At 46.4% G+C, this 25,096-nt stretch overlaps 1 protein-coding gene across 1 annotated transcript; it reads right to left on the bottom strand.

Annotated features, from left to right (window-relative positions):
* Positions 1 to 2,883: 2,883 nt before the first annotated feature.
* On the bottom strand, positions 2,884 to 9,301 carry LOC125540640 (indole-2-monooxygenase-like; the record flags this gene model as incomplete). The annotated part of the gene is made up of 3 exons (XM_048704237.1): positions 8,752 to 9,301; positions 3,472 to 3,900; positions 2,884 to 3,390 (listed from the first exon to the last, which is right to left on the bottom strand). Coding segments are annotated over exons 1-3 (1,440 nt in total), but the record flags the coding sequence as incomplete, so codon positions are not given.
* Between the last annotated feature and the right edge of the window lie 15,795 nt (positions 9,302 to 25,096).

Below are 25,096 nucleotides of genomic sequence, written 5' to 3'. Positions count from 1 at the left end.
AGAACAAATGCACCTTTTTATCAAAAAAGCTAATACACCTTATATAAAGGAATGGAGGAAGTAGTTGACAAAGTATGTCAAAAAGCTGACAAATACCATTTGTATTTTTCTTTAACATAGCAACGATGTGTGCTAGTGTTCTTGCATATCTTATTTCATTAGAGCAGAAAATGTACAATGGAAAACGATTTATTGTCTCTTTACTGACTCACTCAGATTGATGTCACACATATTGTTGAATTCTAACGTTTAGATACATTTTTTAGGGTCGCGTGGATACATATGGTATATTTACATTGCAAGAATTTCCATCATCATACGGTAGATACAACACATACAGGAGTCAAATCAGAATTTTTATTGTATTAAAAAGAGAGGAGAAAACTCCTTGAAACATTCCCTTTTTGACAAGTAGTTTCCATAATTACAATATATTGTGTGGTCAAATGTACCCTTGATGAATGGACGGTGTAGATTAAATATCCCTGTTACATCTTAGGGGGTAAGAGAGGGACCATCTTCAAAGAGCTCGAAAGGAAGGCAAGTGAAGTAGAACCATTTCGGCTCACTACGTACATTATCTATAAATTGGCTGGTCCGACTACTCAAAACTACAACCAGGCAACCAACAGATGGCAGCTGCATTTTTCGAGTACAAAAGCAATGTTTTCCAGCAGTAATCAAGATTGTGAGTAGTTAGAGGTAGCGCGCTCTAAGTACCATGGCATGGCAGCTCAACTTGGTCATGGCAAGTACTAACATTCTCCCAGTGGTCGTCGTCCTCGAGAAGGGTAACAATCTGCATCAGCACCGAAATTGACCTGATTGCCGAATCTTCATACCGGGCACTCGTCGGAGTGTGGCTGAAAAATACTCGGTAGATAAAGAGGACTCGGCAAAAACCATGCCTCTCTCGCAGCCTAGCATTTGGCACACAAGAGCCACATTTTTTTTCTTTTTTCCAAAAAGGAGGATGACCCTCCCGCAGCCTAGCATGATGCACACAAGAGCCGCATGGGGAATAGGGGGGATGCTATTTCTTGTATTGCAGTATCTTGACGAAAAGCTACTACTCTTGCATGGTGCTGCTGATCAATCTCACATAGTTAACCATATCCTCTAGGCCTTCTTAGAAATGTTTTTGGGCTCAAGATCAACCACCGCAAAAAACTTTCTTAACAGATTTAAAACAAGAAGGAATTTCCCTTCCTTTATTTTCAATAATATAGCAGTAAAACAAAATATTCAACTTATCTTTCATTCTTGCATCTACTTGAATGATTTTGGAATTAACAGTAGCTTCTCCTTCCGGCGCACGGTTAGCCCAAAGACCTCTGTCATATCAATGTCTTTCCTCTCAACCTTTGATGGCAATTCCCATTCAAAATGGTACACGAGGTTTGCCGACCCTTAGGTAAGGAAACAACGCCCCCGCGTCGCTCCCGTGCAAGCGAGACGGGCGGACGCCCCAGCCCTAGCCGCCGCCGGCGGCGGCATCCCGTCTGTCCTCTCCGTCGCCACCGGAGGACGCCGCAAGGCGAAGCCTCGCGGTCGACGGTGGTGGCGGGGACCTTTTCTACGCTGGCGCTGGGGGGCTCTCGGACACGGCGAGTGGTCTCTTGGTCGCCTGCGCATCGCCCATGGTGTTGGTGCCCGGATCTGTCCGATCTGACGCGCCTGGCTTCGGCTTCCTGGTCGACGTGCTGCTTGGCACGCGGGCACGGAGCTGCAAGAAGAGGGCCGTCATGTTCTGGTCAGATCCGCGCCGTCCGACCTGAGGCGGCGGCCTCGCGGGGGCGGACGGCGCTCCTCCGGCGGCGGGGAGTGCTCGTTGGTATGGTAGACCGGATCTCCTCGGCTGCGCGGGCAGCGAGGTCCCGGTGGGCGCTGGTCATGGTGCGGGGAGGCCCCGGGCTCCCCTCGTCAGATCGGAGGCGATCTGGTCCGCTCGAGTTGCACGACCTCCGGCCAGCCTGGATCTCCGGCGTGCACGCGCCTGCTGATGTTGTGTCTGGTTCGGAGGTGGTGGCAGGGTGCTTAGCCGGGGGAAACCCTTGGCCGCCAGTGGCGGTCACGGCGTCGATGGCGTCCCGGACGCCATTCCCTCCTTGGTGGCGGCGCCGAGGCTAAACCTCCCCTGCTGCTCCCCTTCCCCTGCGTCCGGGTGAAAACCCTAGCCCTGGTGGCTAAGCGGCGGCGGAGCCACAGCATCGTCACCTTCTTGAAGGCGCCGACTTGGGCATGGGGATGCTGGGTGTGCATGGCGAGTTTATCTGGTTCCTGGTGGCGGCCTGTCTGATCTACCGCCTCGCTGCTCCGGGCTTGTCTCGTGACTGCGATGCTTATCTTCCAGCCGTGTTTCCGATGGCGACCTCGCCCTTCCTCACCTTGTACTTGCCGTGGTGGAGCGGTTCTTCATCTCACTCATTGATGGCGGCGGAGATCGGCGGCATGGCGCTGTCGAGGCTCGGCGTCCGATGCGCGGAGATGGACTCGCGCAGGAGGAGGTAGCTGTCTGGCGTCATGGTGACGTCGATGGCAGGAGTGGCCTTCACAAAGTAGAAGACTCAATATAATCTGAAGACGGACTTGTGGAAGATGGCGGCGACGACACAAGAGTGTGTCTGACCGGATTGTGCCCCAGACCCGGTATGTGGCTCGGCTGGGGCTTCCGGCTTTTGATGTTATGTTTAGGTGAGTGGTTTGGGTAGTGGCCCAGCTAGCATCCTTTCATCATATGGATAAGAGTAGCGGCATTTGTTGCCAAGATGGTGGATTCAGGTATATTGTTTGTAATACTTTGTAAGGTCCTCGAGAATAATTAATAAAGTGGCCGTATGCATCTCCCAGATGCAGAGGCCGGGGGTCATCCTCCTTTTCGAAAAAAAACACGAGGTTTGCCAACATAAGCTCAAAATTGGCGATCCCGAGGTTTATTCCAGGGCACATCCTTCGTCCTGACCCAAATGGCAAGAACTGGAAATTATTCCCCTTGAAATTTACATCCACATCGCTATCTTCATATATAAATCTTTCAGGTATGAACTCTTCTGCATCCTCCCAAGAGCTGGAATCCCTACCAATGGCCCATACATTGACAAGCACATGTGTCCCAGCAGGAATCATGTACCCATCGATGTTGCAATCAGCCATAGCAAGGTGTGGAGCAAGGAGAGGCGCAACAGGATACATCCGAAGTGACTCGTTGAAGACTGCTCTTAAGTACGTCATCTTGTTCATGTCGGTTTCGGTTATAGTTTCTTGTCCCCGGGGTACGATACTCCTCACCTCATCTTGTAGCTTCTCCAATAGGCGTGGCCTCCTCATCAACTCGGCCAAGGTGAAATCGAGAGTATTAGCTACAGTGTCTGCTGAACCGAAAAATACATCCTGTGGATATTAATTAATTAGGATCGTATAAGATATACATAAATCAACATATATAATTTGGAAGGTACCATTTGTACTTACTGTCAGGAGAGCTTTCACTCGCTCTCTTGTGAGACCATACTCATACTGAGCAGACAACAGAATATCTATGAAATCACCGTCCTTTTTATCAAACATTGACTTGTCCATGCTCCCACGTTCATCGATCAACTTATCCAGCAAATAGGCCCATCTGCACTTCACTTTCTCGGCCTTTGCGCAAACCACCCTCTTAAGCACTCCAGCCCTAGCCAATGTTGGAAAGTACTCCTCCAAGTTGAATCCTCCTAGTATTCGTGAGGTATCGTCAGTGAGGTCCCGAAGGAGCTTGCTCCGTCCTTCTGTCCGGAAGGACTTTCCCAGCACGATCCGACATGCCATGTCATATGTGAATGACTTAATAAGCTCACTCATGTCCACTACACCACCTATTGCGGCGACCTCCTTAATCTTGGTCATCACCAAGGTCACCTATGATGAGATGCATATTAAAGTATGAGAGTAGCTAAAATTTATGGCATTATTAAGGGAGGGAACATGGCAGGCATTTTTTTTCATTTCATTTGTGATACAATTTAGTACAATTTGTTATGATAAGAATGATAAGTTTTTGATAGAAAATTTTCCAATGGGGTTCAACAATGGAAAACCATTTAATAAATTCAGACATACATGATGGTAAAATACTGATTAATGATAATACCTCACTCCCAATGCTTTTAGAAATGTAGAATCTCCTAATTAGTGGATGTTGTCTATACGTGGGTTTATTTAGAGGACCGTCTTGTGGGCCCTCACCTATTTTCTGGGTTGTCGCCGTTGTTGAGTAGGATGAGGGTCTCCTTTATGGATTTGTTAAGCCATGACCTTTCTTCCCGCTATTTCTCAAAGATCCACCTTTGTTGTCAGTAAGCTGGTCATTTCGTCATCCAACATTGCCTATTGCTAGAACCACCTTGTAGTGTACGACTTCACCATCTTCATCGGCTCTTGTGCTTTGCCCCTAGATTATGGTAGTTTTGGTGAGAACACACCCCTCCCCTATGTTATAAATAAATGACAACCTTGGAGTTGAAATCCTCTTTACCCCCGCCCCCTCCCCAAGGTAAGATAGTTTTGGTGAGCTCACACTCCTCTTCCCCATGTTACCAATAAATGACAATGTAACCTGCTTGGAGTTGATATCCTCTTTACCGGCTTGTCACCATAGTTCGACATTCCCTTGTATGTACAATCTTTTTTGACACTTGGTTCGCTGGTTCACCCTTTGATGCTCAACCACTCCACTTAGTTATATTTGATGATGATGGTGTGTGTGTGTGTGCGCGAGGGGGGTGGGGGCAAATTAAAAAGCAGAACCAGTTTCCTTCCAAGTTCATTTTTGTTTTGACGAAAAGACTTTTCGCAGAAAATTAGGGGAAAACTAGGAAAAGTGTCCAAACTCGACCAACTGCAAGATGCCCGTCAAAGGCCCAATACATATTGGGCTGGGTATGTTTCAAGATATATTAATGAAGTACAACCTATATTATATGTACCCACATAATTTGAGGTTGACTTTTCATACAAGTTGGCAGAACCAGCATTTGAACAAATGAACCAGTGAAGCCATCGAGCGACCGTTTCACTCACTCTTCTAAACTATGGTTGGGGAGAGTAGGTTGTATTAATCGATCAATTCCTAATGATGTTAAGTCCATGCACTCACTAATGCCCCGGCTGAGGTCACCTAGCATTAATGGGGGCTTCAAATGCGGTAAGATTATCATCATGATGACTATAGCTATCCCTTGAATGATGCTGACATAAGGACCATCACGTTCCCGCAATTATGCTAGGATCTTTTGTTCAACTCCATAGGTCTCAAAATTAAACTTTATTTCATCTCTTCTGCGAATTTAATTAGCAACTAGAAGAACGCCCGTGCGTTGCAACGGGGCCACATTAACTTTAAGAGTTCAATATTAATCATGTTAATAATACATTTAATATTCTCATACATATCAAGTGACACTGACGACCTTTTTTGTCAATTTAGCAACAGGCTCAGTTGCAACGGGCTCTTTATACATATCAGACAACTCGCTACTACTTAAACTACAACTATGGCTACCAATATTTTTTTGTCAATTTAGCTCAGCAATAGTGCCTGGCTTAATAGACTGCTTTGTATTCACCCCCTCAGAAGACAGAGAGAACCAACTCAACATGTCAGAAGATTAACAGAAATTTCATTTGTATGGCATGAACATATAGCAGGAGCACCAACACATGGATCAGCAGAGAGCAGAGCACAGCATGCACACACTCGGGCCATCTATATCATACACACACAGCAACGCACACACGCATCACGCTGGCATACACATACAGAAAAGCAGGCACACACGCATCATGCGCATTGGCCGGTGCGACGCACGCAGAGCAAGTACGTACGCACGGAGAGCAAGCTAGCAAGCACGCACGCGTCCAACCCCGCCGCTGCATGCGCTGGCACAAGGTGAGGCAGCAAGGGAGACTGCACATTGAAGCTGTCCATGCAAGGCTGGAGGTGCTGGGCCGGCGACGGCGGTATCGGGACGGCGCTTGATTCGTTCCTGGTGGCGTGGAGCTTGGGGCGGCAACGCGGCGATAGCTAGTGCTCGGGGATGGGGGTTTGGGGCGGGGGCAGTCGACACGATGGCTGGCGAAGTTAACGGGCTCGGGCGGCTGGAAATTCGGCGGGTGACGGCGGCACATCGCGAGGATGGGACAGGCGGAAAACCTAGCGGGCGTTCAACTACCAATACCCACGCCTTTTTTAGGGGAATTGCTTGTGAAAATAACGTGCGACGACGACTTAGCGAGCGGATCCCCTTAAAAAAGACATAGCGAGCAGATTCCCTTAAAACTGGTAGGAATGGATACGATTGATGAAGTTGATAAATAGTGGTGAATGTTGGCCTAATTTACTATCATCATGCATGAAAACGAATCATCAAGAAAAAGAATACTTCCTATTACTACACTCATAGGAAGCTTCCTAATCTCTGCTACCAAACAGTTTCTGCCCAAACAAGGAAGAAAAGTTATGGACGTGATTCGGAAGGAAACAAACGTTATGAAGATTAATTATTTTAGATTTGATCTTTAGAGATTGATTGTGATTGATTCTTTTACATAAAGATATTACTAAATAATTTGCGTCAGTATGGAAAGTTCTGATCCGTTCAGTTTTTTTCGTTGTGTGAGAGGGTGAAGTGAAAATAAACCGATGAAGTGGGGGAGGCGACGAAAAATTTTTAGGACGGTTAACCTACGAAAAAAAACGGGACGAAAGTGGTGGGACGAAAAAAAACCTGGAAGCGAGACTACCAACTGCTCCCAGGGTGAGGGATGAGAGAAGCTGACCTACGGAGCGCGGCGCCAGCTGTGTGTCGCCGCTGCCGCTGCAGAGATAACACGATCATCGCCGCAAGACGTAGAATCTGTCGGAGCTCGCTCACTCGGAACTGGCGAGGAACGCCGCCGCCATGAACTTGGAGTTGAAAACCCCGCCACTGGACCTCCTCCCGTGCCTCCTAGATCGTCTCCACACCGTCCCCAGAACAGGATCCGACCCCTACTCACCTCCTCAGCCGGATCTGGCCGGAGATCGCCGCCGCGCGCCCGGCGGCACGCAGCAGCGTGGCGGTGGGTGGCGGGGCACTGGAGGCGGCGCACTGGAGGTGGGGGTGGCACGCAGCAACGTGGTGGCGGGTGGCGGCGCACTGGAGGCGTGGGAGGGGTCGTGCGGGTGGAGGTTCTTTTTTTTATATTTTCTTTCTTAATTAGGAATGTAATGCGTGCTAATATTTATTAGGATGGAAGGAGATCAATGGGAGAAATAAATCTGAGAGGGAGGTAATTTGTTTGGAAAGTGATCTCCTGTATTTGGTATTATTTATGAATTTTTAATTACCAAATATTTACATGATTTAATTGAATCGACACCTGCCAAAGCAAGCATGAATAAATGAAAGAAGTATCAGACACGATTCGATTTTAAGTGTGAAGAAGAAAAAATTAACGTGGGAGTGGTGGTGGGAGGTGAGACGAAAATAAACCGGACGAAAAAAAACCAGACGAAAGTGGTGGGACTATTCAACCAACTCGTCCATTAAGAATAGAGATATCTTAGTTATAAAACAAAAGACATTGTCTCATGGCACCTCTAAGGCAATTATTGTTTGAAATAAAGAAATAACACCTCTTTATGGCCTATGCGTGCACTTAGTTAAAACCCCAGGTCAACCCAAACCCCGTCAACTCATATTCATCCGCTCGTGCAGCTTCACCCACCAGCCCTCCACAATGGCGTAGCTTCATCAACTGATTAAAAGAACAATAGTTGTGGTATTGTAAACTACAATTTGGGATGGATTTTCCTCTACAGTAACAAGGAAGCCTCCTCCGCCCCTCCGTAAGAACAAGGGGTAGTACAAGAATAATGACCTGCTGTCTATCAACTACGCCTTTCAAACTGATCTTAAGCCCTAACTCACCTTCCATGGAGGAACCTCACAGAGGAAATTGACTTTGGGTTTTTGGGAAATTGAATATGGTTACCAACAAAATGAAAGAAATAACACATATACAAGTCATCCATGCGTGCGCTACCGGCTTAAGTACCCGCTCAACCCCTATCCATCACTTCTTTTTCCAAAAAAGTAAAAGAAACATATCTGCCACCTCGTGCCAATTCTCCACTGGCCCTCCACACAATCGTGTTGTCAACAACTGATTTAGAAGAAATAATAGTGTAGTGTTGTACACTATGGACGGCTAGCAATAAAACTAGATTGTCTACTTAAAAGTTGTGTGAAATCATTTTGAACCTCACATTCCCAAGCATTTGGACATATTCATTATAAGTCATTCCCTATACAACATGTTCTCTTCGTTTAAACTATTTAAAATTCTAGATTTGTCCTAAGTAAAAAAAAATTAAGTTTATCAAAGTCTATAAAAATACAGTTTTGCTAGAACTCATCTAGATGAGATATAGTTTGGTGTCATTCACCTTTTATAGCCATTGGATATGATGCTATAAGATGCGTGTATGCTGACATGGGTTGTATCTGTTTTTGTTTTCAAAGCGAATGAGACCAAATATCTCATCTAAATGAGTTCTAGGCACTCCCATAAAAATATATCAACATCTACAATGCTAAACTAGATTAATCATCAAATGTATATCCATACTATATGTTGTAGATATTAGCACATTTCCCTTTAGACTAGGTCTGAGATTAAAATATTTCGACCAACAAAACGTGAAAACTGCAAGATCATTAAAATTACCTCCTCTGTGGCGGCGCTGCGGGAAGAATGCACTTTTTTAACACTCAACACGTGGTTCGTGAGAAGCTTCTTTGCCTGCCGCCAGTGCTCGCCATATGGCGCAAAGGCGACGTCGGATGAGCCATACAAGATGATGTCGGGGACCATGGAGCGGGGCCGTGACGCAAAGACATGGTCGTGCGTGCGCAGCACCGCCTCCGCGGCACGCGGCGACGAAACGATGAGTGTCTGCACGGCGCCGAGACGGAGGAGCATGAGGCCGTCGCGGCTGTGCCTTGCAGCAAGGGCGCGGAGCGAGATGTGTGGGAGAGTGCCGACAGGGTGCAGGTGCCCGATGATGGGCAGTGCCGGTGGAGAAGGCGGGAGGCGGCTTTCTCGCTGCTGCCTTTTTCCTGTCTTCGTATTCACAGTGAAGCAATAATAATGCAGAAACAAGAGGAAGAGAGGTAATAGGGACAGAAACCATGCCCGCGGAAGCATCTCTAGCATGACGAGACCTGCCATCGGAAATTATTGTCTAGCCCAGCGCTTTGTGGAGCGCTGCCGGAAGTGGTTCTTCTTAACCAGCTTAGTTTATCATCACAAGCTCGATCAGCTGCTTATAAGCTAGCCAGGCAGAGTAAAACGACAGAATTAAGCTCTGTGGTGCACTCAACTTGGAGCAGTTAGTTAGGGGCAACGTAGCTTTCATTCCTAAGAAACAGACAAGGAAGTCTTTGACTCTTGGTTAGGTGCTTTATGAACTTTCTGTTCCCCTCAGAAAAATTGTGAAAAATACCAACATCATGGGCAAGACAACTGCAACCCGTTATTTGGTAGACTCGATGGGTCATTTTTCTTCAGGCAATAACCAATGCACAGGTTGTTATTCATGGTCCATTCCGGCAGGCAAAATATGGAGTTGTAGTAATCACCAGCGATTCCATCGCAAATATGCTGCTCCATTAAAACTGAGAGTTATAAATGAATTACGTATGTTTGTTTTAGGAAGCGTTGAACACTTTATCTCATGTTTATACTCTGATCAAAACCATAGGTAAATTAAATGGAGAGATTTACATGTTGTGGAGATCTGCCGGGTACGACTAAATCCATCTCTAACCGGTCCTTTATAATTTATATTAGATGAGCAAGCCATCTCCAACCTTTAGAGCTGTATATTTGCTCCTTAAAAATGTTAAATTTTTAGCCATCGAGTTAAACTTCACTACTCAATTATTTTATTAAATAATATTTTGGTCAGATACTTCACTAGTTCTTTGCTAAGGGAACCAATCCAAAGAAAACCACAAGAAAAATTACATACATCAATATAAACACCAATTCCTTCACTGCTCCTACTAGTCTGATCAATGTTTTTACGGTACATTAAATAAATCTGGACCCTTTATTTCTGTGATTTAATGGCTTAGATGCCACAATACTACGGCAGAATTTGGGTAGTATATTAAGGCATAAAGGGTATTTTGGGATAGTTCAGTCTTATTAATCCCGCTTCCAGATCTCATCGTGCTTTATGCCCCAATACATTCTTCATTCTTCATATCATTCTCACAAGCTATGATCCACTGGACGTCACCCACCATGACAGCCCATACGCACTTTTGCCGGTGACCCGTGCATGTTCTTAGGCCGCCAGGAGGTGCTTGCTGGACTTGATCTCGAATGCACGATGCTGCAGAGAAGAGCTCTTCCTGGCGAAGACTGATGACCCACGAGTATAGATGATTAATCGTAGTCCTTTCGATAAGTAAGAGTGTCGAACCTAACAAGGAGCAGAAAGAAATGACAAGCGATTTTCAGTAAGGTATTCTCTGCAAGTGTTGTAAGTACTGATAATAGACAGTTTTGTAGTAAGCGTAACAAGTAATAAGTAATAATAGTAACCAGAGTGCAGCAAGGTGGCCCAATCCCTTTTATAGCCAAGGACAAGCCGGAAGTATTTCTTATAATGAGGAAATCATCGCGAACCAACCTGTGGTTGGATGGTTAGGTGGACAGTGATATCTCCAGCCAACCAGGGTTCAAGTCCTGGTGTTCGCGTTTATCCTAGAATTATTTCAGAATTTTCGGTGATGCACGTTCAGTGGGAGGAGACGTTCCCGTCGACTATGAGGTGCCTATGGTGACTTCATAAAATCTGATATGTTGGCTCAGTCTCTCAAAGGTGCTCATAGGGGTAGGGTGCGCGTGTGTGCGTTCATATGGGTGAGTGTATGCGCGTATATATGAGCGCTTGCGTCTGTACTATATTCAAAAAATTACGAGTAAAGCATTCTTGAGGACACATGGAATTCTCGTCTAGTCATGTTCATCATGTTAAGTTCATTCACATTCACTAATTTGATAATTTGATATGTGAGTGAACCGGTGCTAGGGTGGTGTTCTTACTTGAACAAGCAACCTCTTATGATTACTCCCTCACACAAGCATCCGCAACTACGAAAGAAAAATCAAGATAAATATAACCATAGCATGGAACATATGGATCGGAATTAGCCCTTTACGGAGTAACTCATAAACTAGGGTTCAAACTTATGTCACTCTCGCAACCCATCATCTACTTATTACTCCCCAGTGCCTTTCCCTAAGGCCAAACATGATGAAGTGTCATGTAGTCAACGTTCACACGACACCACTAGAGAAAGAGCAACATACATATCATCAAAATATTGAACGAATACCAACTTCACATAATTAGTTATAATAAGACTTCTCCCATGTCCTCAAGAACAAAAATAAATACTCACAAATCATATTCATGTTCAAGAACAGAGGGGGGGGGGGGTATTGTATATGATTAATGATTTGAACATATGATCTTCCACCAAGTAAACCAACTAGCATCAACTACAAGATGTAATCAACACTACTAGTAACCCACATGTACCAATCTGAAGTGGATGATGGCAATGTTGCGCATGAAAATAGAGGGCATAGCACATTGATAGTAGAAGACCTTGGCACTGCGGCTTCTCCAAACTTTCTAGAGAATGACAATGTAGACCATGGAAAGCTGTGTTATGTGTGTGGTGCTAAGACTTAACCATCTAGAGTCCAAAAAGCATTAGTTCTAATCCCAACTAACAAATAGCTCGTCATCTATTTTATTTATCCACTAAAAGCACAATTCGAAGGAGAAGCGGAGAGGTATGGAACAAATATTAACAAAAAAGGAAAATATCTGGCCAATGATGTGGTGGATCATATCCATATTAATGGATCATTTCATCTACGCTAGATGAACCATTGCGCACATGGCGTAAAAACAAAATGCAACCAAGAAGGGGGGCTAACTATATGAAATAATAACGGAAAGGAATGATTGTTGCACCAATGGCCCGAAATCAAATACATTTGAGAAACGGAAAATTTGCTTAATATTCATGGGCCTTAGCTAAATAAAATGAAGAAAGAGTTGAAGGAAATCATCAGCTTGGGATGTGAAGGTGGGGTGGGGTGGAAATCGTATATATAAGTAAAGACCTGCTCAGATGCACAATTACCTCTCAAAATGGTCTGGATTCCAAACATGCCACAAGACATTTGCACCTGCTATATATACACCACTACCTTGAGTTGACCAGATGTTGACTATTTAAATGAAAGCCTTGTCAGATTTTTTATCATAGTGACCATTATAACCCTTAAATCAGTATCTTCGATGATAAAATAGTGAAACTTATGTTTTGTATCGACAAGCATGCCCCTGTCTATTTTGTATGCTTGCTCTCGATCGTGAATTGTCTTTTAAATGTGAATCAACATGTGATTAGATGGCTATTAGGAGGACAGTGGTATCCTTAGCCCACCCGAGTTCAAGTCCTAGACTTGACATTGGTGTTCGCATTTTCATAGATTTATTGCAGGCTTTTCGGCGATGTGCGCTCAATGGGAGGAGACGTTTCCGTCGACTACAAAGGTGTTTGTGGCGACTTCATTAATCTCAAGATGATGTGCAGGCTTAGTCTCGCAGAGATGTTCATAGGGTAGGGTGTGCTTGCGTGTGTTTATAGGAATGAATGTATGTGTGTATGATTGGTTCTCGAACCTTCTTCTGGTTCTAGCAGGTCTCTTTCTGGAAATGTTTCATGTGCACACCCGGGCATTTCCAGCAGGGTTCCCTGCTAGTATTCCAACTCGCCTGTCCTTTTTTCCGTCCCCTGTTTCTTTAAAAAGAAACGTATATCCATTATGCTAAGGGATAGAAAAGGTAGTGGCCCGATTGAAAAACAAATTACAAGCTGGTACTAGTGTAATCTCCGAGCCAATTAATTAAGCCACGCAGTGATCAATACCCACGGCCAACCTTTGCTTGTCCGCCAGCTTGCTGTGCTCATCAGTTATCACAATCATGTCATTGAGACGAGTCACGAGACTGCCGCGGGACAGCGAAGAGAAGAGTCAGGGCAAGGACGATCGCACGTGCATGGCGTGCAATCGGGCGAGTTGAAACGTCGTCGAAAGTACGCGCGTACGTACGGGGTTGGCACGTCTGAAGTGTATAGATCCCACGAGATATATACCTTCCCCTTGCGTCCACATACATGGAACTGGAAGGGAGTGAGACGTACGACGGAATCTTTGTGTATCAAAGCATCTGCAACCGCGTAGGTAAATTCGGATCTTCAAACGCACGCGAACACGTCTGGCCCGTGTCCGCGGATACTAACAGGTAAAGCCTTAAATTTTCTCATCTATATCCGAATAGCAGATACTAGAAATTCTAAATCCATAGAAAAGCATGCAAAGAAAAAAGAAACTCCTACGTACGTAGATCAACTAGCGTAGTACTCGTTGAAGATGTCTACGATCTTCGTGCCCGGCACCTGCGCCTCCTCCGGCTCCTCCACGGCGGCATACGCATCCATCTTTGCTTCGACCTCGACGAAGATGGCATCGGTCGCTGCCCGTTCCTGCCAGATGAACCATTGGTTGGCCTCCACATAGGTCTCATTCTAGATGGACTCCACGATGACTTGTTGCTCCGCCATCTCGTCCGCTTGGACGACGGCGAACTTTGCCTCCACCTGCTTCATCTTAAAGCCCGAAGCCGGCGCCGGCTCCTGCTCCGGCTGCTCCACCTCCTCGTCGTCCTCCACCTCGGAGACGGCTGCTGCTCCTCTCCCTCCTCCTCCTCCGGCTCAGGCGAGTCCGAAGGCAGCCCGACAGTGATGTGAGCGGCGCGCAGCGCGCCTCGTGTGGATCTCCTGCTCGATCTAGTACCAGCGCTTCGTGTGAGCATACCATAGTTGGTTATCTTTTTCCAGACCATGGCAAACCTGGAGAGTGTGGGAAGAGCGTCGGAGCGGGAGAGAGGACGTGGATCGGCTTGGGCTGGTGTCGTGGAGAAGGAGGAGGTGGATGGGCTAGGGTTGGCAGACACCGGCCTCGGGCGGCGAGCCAGACTGGCGCCATGCGGCGTTCACACCCCCCACCGGAGGAGACGTCCGTCAGACCACCGGATTTTTGGGTGATTCCGTGTGGGACCCCAACATCAGTCCGACGTGGCGGACGCGCCCGGGCGTCCCATATCCACCACATATTTGGGCAGGATATTAGAGGTGCCAGTCAGCCCGGCGTTTGATGCCTGTTTGAAGTACCCATCCGAGTCGAAATTTCGTGACCAGGCGGCCCGCTGGACGTCTGAGGCCGGTTTGGGGTGTCCAACTATAGATGCTCTCATTTACTAGCTGTGGCTTGGGTTTGTGGAACAGAATCCTCAACCAACTGTTTGTACGGTAGTTTCTTTGCTACGGATGCATGTACACATCAAGTCTGGCTTCAACTATTTATTTATCAGATGTAATAAATATTGGACATCTAGGATTTTCACGATGGCTCAGTCGGTTTTGCCGCATAGAGGAGACAGTGCCCAATGCTGGAACATCGGGGCCGGCCGCGGTGATGCCCAGTTAGAAGCAAACCGGAGAAGACAAGACGTGTCTGGTCGTGGTGTCACCGGCAGGGCCGAACCGGAGATTCCACAGGTTCGGATGCAATAGTCGCCAAGGAGAAAAAAGAGAGACGAGAGCGATTGAACCCGATAGGTCAAGGAGATTAATTTAGTGCAATTTATGGTGGGGCAAGTCTGTCGGGTTTAACATGACGGACGCGTCTAGGCATCCTCATATTAAAATGGTTTGAATTCCAAATAAGCCACGAAAACATTTGCACCTGCTATATATACACTACTACCTTCAGTTGACCAAATGTTGACTATTTAAATGAAAGCCTTGTCAGATATTTTATCATGTTGACCATTATAACCCTTAAATTAGTATTTTCGAAGACAAAATAGTAAAACATCTGTGTTGTATCAACAAGCGTGCACCTTTCTATTTTGCATGCTTGCTCCCGGTCGTGAATTGTCCTTTAAAAGCAAACCAACATGGGGTTAGATGGTTATGTGGAGGACGTGGTATCCCTAGCCCACCCGAGTTCAAGTCCTAAACTTGATATTTGTGCTCGCACTTTCATAGATTAATTTCAGGCCTTTCGGCAATGTGCGTTCAGCGGGAGGAAACATTCTCCTCGACTAGAAAGGCGTTTGTGGCGACTTCATTAATATCAAGATGATGTGCCGGCTGAGTCTCAGATGCTCATAGGGTACACTAGTAGAAAACAGGGCTTTGGTCCAGGCCGGGTAAGGGAATTAATCCCAGTTCACTCACGAACCAGGACCAAAGGGGGCACCAGTCCCGGTTCGTCAGGCCAGGGCGCCGGCCGGGCCTTGGTGGCCATTGGTCCCGGTTCGTTTGACCCCTTTGGTCCCAGCTCCAGACACGAACCGGGACCAATTGTCCTCGCTCCTGGCCCACAACCATTGGTCCCGGTTTGTGGCTGGAACTGGGACCAAATGGGGTCCATTTGGTCCCGGTTTCAGCAACAAACCGGGACCAAAGAAATGCCTATATATATCCCCTGCCAGCGAGCAAAGCAGTGCACTTCTCTATTTTTTTGGCCGGCCTGGTAGAGCTTTGTGGTGCTCTAGCTCACCTCCTATGCACATGAGCTGTTCGATGAAATGCCCGAGCCACACTTACGCTTTCTCCTCTCGAAGCTCCTTGTCCAAGCTCCATTTTCCTCAAGATTTGTCTAGGTTTGGCGTTCTGTCCTGTCCCGTCCCCGTCCTCACCGCCGATGATCGCCCGCGCTGATCTCGTCGTCGGCACCACCGTGGTGAGCTTCTTGTTCTTATCCTCTTTTTAAAAGAAAAAAGTTTTTACTTGTATGATTTAGATATATACTTGTGTAATTTTCTTACTTTTATTATTGTTTGTTATTATATATTGCCATGGTTTTGGTATCCGCCTTCGTCGGCCCTCGTCATGTTTATGATTCGGATGTGGTATATATTATCTTTTATAACTATTTGGTTCATTTATTGTTTATGACAATTATGTCGACAAACGTGACATAGATATTTTTATCTAGGAGGTATGTGAACCGGAAATTCCAGCCGACCCTATTGTCGAGAGGTTAGATTTAGTTGAAGAATAAAACAATTACCTGAATTTTTTTTGAAAATAATTGAGGAGGAGAAGATGAGATTGGAGTTGCATGTTGTGGATGTCGTCGATGATCACAAGATCGAGATGGATGCAATGCGCTTGAAGATTAGAAAGATTAGAAAATATGGCATTCATACCGAGGCTTGGTACCATTATACCGTTGGGATCAATTGTTACCTTAGTTGCGATTATGATCGCATTTGTTGTTGCATTGAAAAGTATTACATAGTTTCAATGTATGGTTTAATTAGATGCTCTAGAGAGCTACATATATGTTGTTCAATGAGAACTATATATGTATGAACTTTACGTATTTATTTTTCAGTTATAACATTCGATCACTACTGTACTTTGGTTTTAATGTGATGATGAACTTCTATTAATTTGGTCACTTCTGTATTCATGATGTTCTGTAATGATTTTTCACACACTTAATTATATGTAATGCATGCAGATGAACCGGCAATGGATGTATGGTGACTGACGCACCTCCGAGTACATTAAGGGCGTGCATTATTTTCTCGAAGTGGTTGAGGCAAACAAGCAGAATGGTTTTATGTGTTGTCCATGCCCTATATGTGTGAATACGAAGTCTTACTGTGACCGAAAAATCCTTCACACCCACCTGCTTATGAACGGTTTCATGCCACACTATAATGTTTGGACCAAGCACGGAGAAAGAGGGGTAATGATGGAAGACAACGAAGAAGAAGAGGATGATGACAACTATGTGCCCCCTGAATACGGTGATGCTGCAATGGGGGAAGCTGAAGATCAAGAGGAACCAGATGATCCGCCCGATGATGAACTTCGCCGGATCATTGTTGATGCAAAGAGACAATGCGAAAGTGAAAAGGAGAAGTTGAAATTTGATCGCATGTTAGAGGATCACAAAAAAGGGTTGTACCCCAATTGTGAAGATGGCAACACAAAGCTCGGTACCACACTGGAATTGCTGTAGTGGAAGGCAGAGAATGATGTACCTGACAAAGGATTTGAGAAGCTACTGAAAATATTGAAGAAGAAGGTTCCAAAGGATAACGAATTGCCCGACACTACGTACGCAGCAAAGAAGGTTGTATGTCCTCTAGGATTGGAGGTGCAGAAGATACATGCATGCCCTAATGACTGCATCCTCTACCGCGGTGCGTACGAGGATTTGAACGCATGCCCGGTATGCGGTGCGTTGCGGTATAAGATCAGACAAGATGACCATGGTGATGTTGACGGCGAGTGAGGGAGTCCTGGATTAGGGGGTATCCGGACAGCCAGACTATAACCTTTGGCCGGACTGTTGGACTATGAAGATACAAGATTGAAGACTTCGTCCCGTGTCCGGATGGGACTCTCCTTGGCGTGGAAGGCAAGCTTGGCAATACGGATACGTAGATCTCCTTCCTTGTAACCGAATCTGTGTAACCCTAGCCCCCTCCGGTGTCTATATAAACTGGAGGGTTTAGTCCGTAGGACCAAGAACAACAATCATACCATAGGCTAGCTTCTAGGGTTTAGCCTCTCTGATCTTGTGGTAGATCAACTCTTGTAATACTCATATCATCAAGATCTATCAAGCAGGAGTAGGGTTTTACCTCCATCGAGAGGGCCCGAACCTAGGTAAAAACATCGTGTCCCTTGTCTCCTGTTACCATCCGCCTAGACGCACAGTTCGGGACCCCCTACCCGAGATCTGCCGGTTTTGACACCGACATTGGTGCTTTCATTGAGAGTTCCTCTGTGTCGTCATCATCAGGCTTGATGGCTCCTCCGATTATCAATAGTGATGCGGTCCAGGTGAGACTTTTCTCCCCGGACAGATCTTTGTATTCGGCGGCTTCGTACTGCGGGCCAACTCGCTTGGCCATCTGGAGCAGATCGAAAGTTACGCTCCTGGCCATCAGGTCAGGTTTGGAAGCTTAAACTACACGGCTGACATCCGCAGAGACTTGATCTTCGACGGATTCGAGCCCCTGCCGAGTGCGCCACACCGTCACGATGAGCATGATCTAGCTCTGCCACCGGACAGTGTTCAGGAGACCACGCCGGCAACCGCTCCAACCCTCAATTCGGAGCCAATTGCGCCGTCCCTGGACGGGTGGCTGGACCCCGCCACGGAGGCCGTAGTCTCAGTGGTGATCGAGCCGAATACCAACTTTACACTTCATGAGAGCCGTGACTCCAAACTGTCGGATTCTTCCCGGGCCACGACTCCAAGCCGCCTGCGCCCGTGCCTATCGAGTCCGACTGGGCGCCGATCATGGAGTTCACCTCCGCGGATATCTTTCAGCACTCGCCCTTCGGTGACATACTGAACTCACTAAGCTCTCTCTCCTTGTCAGGAGAGTCCTGGCCGGACTATGTCCGGCAGGATTGGGATGCGGATGACGAAGAAATTCGCCTCCCACCCACCACCCACTTAGTAGCCGCTGTCGATGATTTGACCGACATGCTCGACTTCGACTCCGAAGACATCGACGGTATGGACGACGATGCATGAGAGGAACAGGAACCACTGCCCACAGGGCACTGGTCAGCCACCTCATCACATGACGTATACATGGTGGACACACCAAAAGTTAACGACGACGAGGAGCGGAAGGATGCAGCGAAGGATCGTTCCCTCGAAAAGCAGTCTAGGCGGCGGCGTAAGCGCCGCCCCAAATCCCGCCTCGGCAGAAACATCGCTCATATAGACCCGGCGACAGAGCAGGGTGAGCTAGCGGACGACGAACACGGCAACACGAAGAATAAAACCGGACAACCCGTCTCCGGCGAGGATAATAGTCCGGATGATATCACACCGGACAGACACCTGGAGCAGCAGAATCTCCATCAAAGACTTGTCGCCACTGCGCGAAGTCTGAAAAAGCAGAAGCGAAAGCTCAAGGCTGCGCAAGATACACTCAGAAGCGGATGGAGTAAAATACTCAACAACGCAGAAAAATATGGTGGCAGTCGCCATACAATGAGCTACCCGAAGCGAAATCTACTACCTGAATTCGATGATGAGGCCTTAGAGCCCCCACAATTAAAAAACAAAACAGCCACCCGGTCGGATAGACGACCCCATGGCCAACATAGAGCGGCAAACGACGCCGCACACAAGCCAGTACGCGATCCACGCGAGGACTCGCATCAAAAGGACGGCCCAATCAGATCCATCTACGGGCCAAGAAAGCGCGCCTCAGCATGCAATTCAACACAACAAACGTCCGAACACCAAGATACACCCAAATACATGCGTGCCGCACAACCCCTATGTTTCACCGATGAGGTGCTGGACCATGAATTTCCAGAGGGATTCAAACCCGTAAACATAGAGGCATACGAGGGAACGACAGACCCTGGGGTCTGGATTGAGGACTACATCCTCCATATCCACATGGCTCGAGGAGACGATCTCCATGCCATCAAGTACTTACCCCTCAAGCTCAAAGGGCCAGCAAGGCATTGGCTTAAAAGCCTCCCCGAGAACACCATTGGAAGTTGGGAGGAGCTCGAGGACGTTTTTCGGGTAAATTTTCAAGGGACCTATGTCCGACCACCAGATGCAGACGATCTAAGTCATATAACTCAACAGCCCGATGAGTCAGCCCGAAAGCTTTGGAACAGGTTCCTCACTAAAACGAACCAAATAGTCGACTGTCCGGACGCCGAAGCCATAGCAGCTTTCAAGCACAACGTCTGAGACGAATGGCTTGCTAGACACCTCGGCCAAGAAAAGCCGAGAACAATGGCCGCATTATCAAGCCTCATGACCCGCTTTTGCGCGGGCGAAGAAAGCTGGTTAGCCCGATATAGCACCAGCGACCCAAGTACATCCGAAGTCAGGGACGGGAACGGGAAGCCACAACACAGCAAAAATAAGCGTCGGGATAAAGAAGACAGCCCGAAGAGCATGGCGGTAAACGCCGGATTCAAAAGCTCTCGACCGGGTCAGCAAAGCTGCCACCCAAAGGCAACAAGGACGAACTGTCCAGCCTAAATAAGATTCTGGACAAGATATGTCAAATCCACAGCACCCCCGATAAACCTGCAAATCATACGCATAGAGAGTGTTGGGTCTTCAAGCAGTCCGGCAAACTCAACGCCGAACAAAAGGGGCTGGATACACCAAGCGAAGACGAGGACGAGCCTCGCAAAGAAAGCACTGGGGAACAGAAGAAATATCCACCGGAAGTCAAAACAGTAAACGTATTACACGTGACAAAGGGGGAAAACAAAGCGGCGCTCCTAGAGACACACGTTGCAGGACCCGTTACCGCGGAGTTCTGCCACTGGTCATCCCAACTGATCACCTTCGACCATCGGGACTACTCGGCCAGTATCCGGCAGGCAGGATGGGCTGCCATGGTGTTAGACCCAATAATCGACGGATACCACTTTACATGAGTCCTGATGGATGGTGGCAGTAGTTTAAAACTGATATATCCGGACACAGTCCGCAAAATGGGGATGGTCCCAACAAAAATTGGCCATAGCAATACTACCTTTAAAGGAGTAACGCCAGGCCCAGAAGCCCATTGCACGGGCTCCCTGCTACTAGAGGTTATATTTAGCTTGCCTGATAACTTCCGAAGCGAAAAGCTAACCTTTCACATCGCTCCATTTCAAAGTGGCTATCAAGCACTACTCAGATGCGAAGCTTTCTCCCGCTTTAACGCAATACCGCATTACGCTTCTCTCATGCTTAAGATGCCCGGTCCGCGTGGCATCATTACAGTAAATGGAAATATTGAGCGCTCCTCGCGCGCGAAAGACCGTGCAGCTGCCTTGGCTGCCGCACACTAGACGGCCTCACCGATTAAAGCATCCCACAGGTCGTTAAGACCACGGACACGGTTAGACGAGTCCGGTGTAGCTATATAAAATTGACACAGGTTTGATGGCTATACCCCTATAATAATACAAGGGGCTCAACGCGTATAAACAAGTGACAACTAGACTCAACTTTACTAATCTTGATCGGTATATGGTTTATTTAATATAACCTACCACTACTAGGGAAAAGGCTAGCAGTAGCGCGGGTTTTAGGCCTATCAGTAGCGCGGGGATATGTGCTACTGATAAGGCACTACAGCTATTCCTTAGCAGTAGCGCGTGTTACACGCGCTACTGCTAGGACAAGTAGCTGCACCGTTTGTTCAATCCCGCGCTACTGCTAATGTAACTACTAGCAGCGCGTTTTCCGTCCATCGCTACTAGTATTCTTTTTTTAATTTTTTAATTTTTAGTGTATTTATCGTACAAATATTGGTACAATACCAGTTATGAGGTTTACATCATTATGTCCATAACAGTGTGTCAAATGAAGGTGGATTAGTTTCGAGTGGAGGCAATATGTGGTGCATGTCAAAAGTATAGTACAAATCCAAACTTGATCTAGTTTGGACTAATAGTACTTTCGATGTGCACCACATGTTGCCTCCACTTGAATCTAATCCACCAACACAAGCTATTTAATCATCATCATAGTCATTACCACCAACATTAGCTATTTAATTATCATAGTCATAGTGTAGCACACGTCATCATCTTCAAACTCTCATTCTAGCTAGCTAATCACCACCAACACTAGCTAATAATTATCATCATAGTCATTACCACCAACACTAGCTATTTTATCATCATAGTAATAGTGTAGCACATCATCATCCTCAAACTCATTTCTAGCTAGCTAATCACTCCTGCTGCTCTCTCTTAGGTAAAATAACATAAAACATGTGTAGCTCTCCTCCTTGATCAAGTTGGAGCATGCAGATGAACCTGTCTCCTAATTTTGGGTAGCACATCTGTTTGCTGCCCCCTAGTACTTCTCCGCTCTCCCCCATCACATATCTGGTCCAGTCTTGCACTATTAAGCATTCATCGCTGATCTTGAATGCACTAAAGTAACATGTAGGATATCTTGGCCGTAAGCTAATAATACTCATGGTACCTTTAGTCTCGATCCCATAAGGCACAACATTCATCGGGAGTCCCTGTTGAAAAAACATCGTATGGTAACATACTTAGCAATGAAGTTTAGCTTCACAAATAATGTATGGAAAAGATGCACTGAGGACAAATAGTAAAAGTCTTACCATCCTTCCTAAATAGATGTGACCGTAGTTCATTACGAACACTATTGGTCGCATGTTTTCAGTACTAACATTTCTAAGTCCAGGAAGAAAATTTGTCTTGACAGTATCAAGATCCTCAAGCCATGAAACATAATGACTTAGCTCCTCGCAGTTTAGTTCAGCCCCGGGACAGTAGTAGGTCCTATCTACCAAGCGCTGGACTTGTTTGCTTGCACCGAAATAAGCTGACAATACAAATTAGTTGTCAACTATTTTTGAATAAACAATATCAAAGACATAAATATGGTTGAAAAACTTACACACATCGACCCAGATGTCTGTATTACCTTCAATATCATCTTCCGGACGAATATCAAAGGTGATAATCATATCAAGCTCAAATGCATAAGTCTTGCATAGTGCTCGCCATGTTTTGCATCCAAAATAGGTGTAGTCGTCTGAATTGTATAATTTTGTGTGGAAAATATAACCATGCTCGGTCTTCAAGTAAACTTTCTTTACCTCCATAGTATGACTGAAACCAATCTTATCTAATACAAAAACTCTTGCATGGCAGGGGATACGCTAGTAGAATAGTAAAAAAATATAAGTTGAAGCAAATGACGCAGATGTCATGCTTAATTACGAAAAAAGACTTGTCGTTGTGACTTACTGTATCCACTTCGAAGTTCTCGTCCAGCTTGATGCTGAAGCGCCTATCATCATCTAGGAAGATTCCGTCGCACAGGCCGCGCTCGTCTTCGCAGTATTTGCAAATACCGAAATCCTTTTTGTCGTCAGACATTTCCTATGTTCATAGTTAAAATATTAATTGAAAATCGATAGAAGACAACTACCAGGATACTCAACACACAAATCCGGGGCACTTGATATTTCCTACATATTCTGGCAAAAGTCATGCCAAAATTCATGGAAAAATCCGGCCTGACCTTTTCTAAAATAGGACATATCGAGCACCTGAAATTTGCCGGAAAGGAAATGAATCAACACTCCGGAAAAACATAGGCCACTCGGAGGTGTAACCTGCAAACATGACCGGCCACTTAGATATTGAGCAACACAAGATATACATTTCAAAATATCTTATAGGACTCAAATTAGCATGCATTCAATAAGCAAAAGTAACTCATCTCATGCGTCCGTACATCGTCGAATATTATCACTAATACATTCCGAATAGTGTCATACATATAACATCACTAGTACAACTAAAACCCTAGCACACGACGGGTATCGACGCGGGCGGTGAACACGCACACAGAAGGAACCATCATGGGATCATAGCTCCAGTGAGATCCGTAGAGAACCTGCCAGGTATTGGAGAACCTGTGCTCCAACGCAAACAAGTAGCGACGGACGTGCGCGTCCTCCTCACTGACACGGTGACGCACCACCTCCGCGGAGTCCTCGAGCCTCTGGACCGTCACTGGCCCACGCGACCACCACCAAAGAAGGTTCGGGTCATCGACAGGCTGGCTCCTCACCAACCTGCGCCCCCCCCCCCCGGTAGGTAGCGCCTCCCAGTACCACCTCGGCGGAGCCCAGTCCCGGACATGGCCCATCTGGTCAAGCAGGTGTCGTCCTCCGCCGACTCGACGACGAGGATGCGGGATAGGCATCGTCCACATCGATGCGAGAAAAATTGCTTTAACTAAAAAAATAGCAACAAGTTCTTACTAACTAGTGCTATTAATTCAACTTGTTCTTACTAAATATAAACTTACTATAAATAGAAAGAAACTAGCACATCTACTACTACTAATTAACATCTAACTACTACATCAACTACTAATTAACATCTAACTACTACATCTACTACTAATTAACATCTACTACTGCTAATTATACAACTAGTTTACCATCACTACTTCTAAAAATCATTATATATGAACCCTAAATTAACATCTACTACTACTAAAATCATCTACTAACTAAGCAAAGAGAGAGGGGGTGGGGGAGGGGTGGGGGCTTACAGAGGGAGAGACGTTGGTGGGGAGGTGCTCGGCGACGAAGGGGCGGCGAGGGTGGGCTCGGGATCGGGAGGCGACGGTCCTGGGCGGCGGGCTCGGTCTAGGGTGGCGGGCTCGGTCGAGGGCGGCGGCGGTGAGGTCGAGGCGGCGACAGTGTGGTCGAGAGCGGCGGCGGTGAGGTTGAGGGCGGGCGGCGGTGGCGGCGGTGAGGGCAGGCGCGCTCGGGCTCGGGCGGCGGCGACAGGAGTAGGGGAACCGGGGGGGGGGAGGACTTAGCGAAATTTTGATTCGAGGGGTGGTTAACTCGAACTAGCAGTAGCGCTCATATGGAAAACGCGCTATAGCTAACTTATCTATAGCGCGTTTTAGAGAAAACAGCTACTGCTAATGGAAGCAGTTATTTCTTTTGTTTATCCCAATATCAGTAACGCTTTGTCCTGAAAAAACGCTATAAGTCTAAGTAATGTAAAAACATCAAAAATATACATTGGTCATCATTGATCTTTTTGTGTATAATCTAAATAGTCAACATGAATCCTCACTGTACCTGTATAGGTACAGGCGAGGATTCATATTGCAACCACAAATCATACACATATAGTTCAATGAAGACCAAGTGCTCGAGATAGGTTGAGAAGTAACATATTTAAGGTGGTAAACACCTTGTTCGCTTAGCAGTATGGGACTAAACTTAATTAGTTGTGGTGATACTTAGCAGCAGCGAGTTTTCAAGAAAATCGCTGCTACTAAGTTCTTTAGCAGTAGCGCGTCCACGGGAAGG

This window comes from Triticum urartu, chromosome 2, assembly GCF_003073215.2.
Source record: "Triticum urartu cultivar G1812 chromosome 2, Tu2.1, whole genome shotgun sequence".
NCBI classification, from domain to species: Eukaryota; Viridiplantae; Streptophyta; class Magnoliopsida; order Poales; family Poaceae; genus Triticum; species Triticum urartu.
The sequence above is the reverse complement of the archived record's forward strand: the minus strand, read 5'-3'. Positions and strand labels throughout refer to the sequence as shown.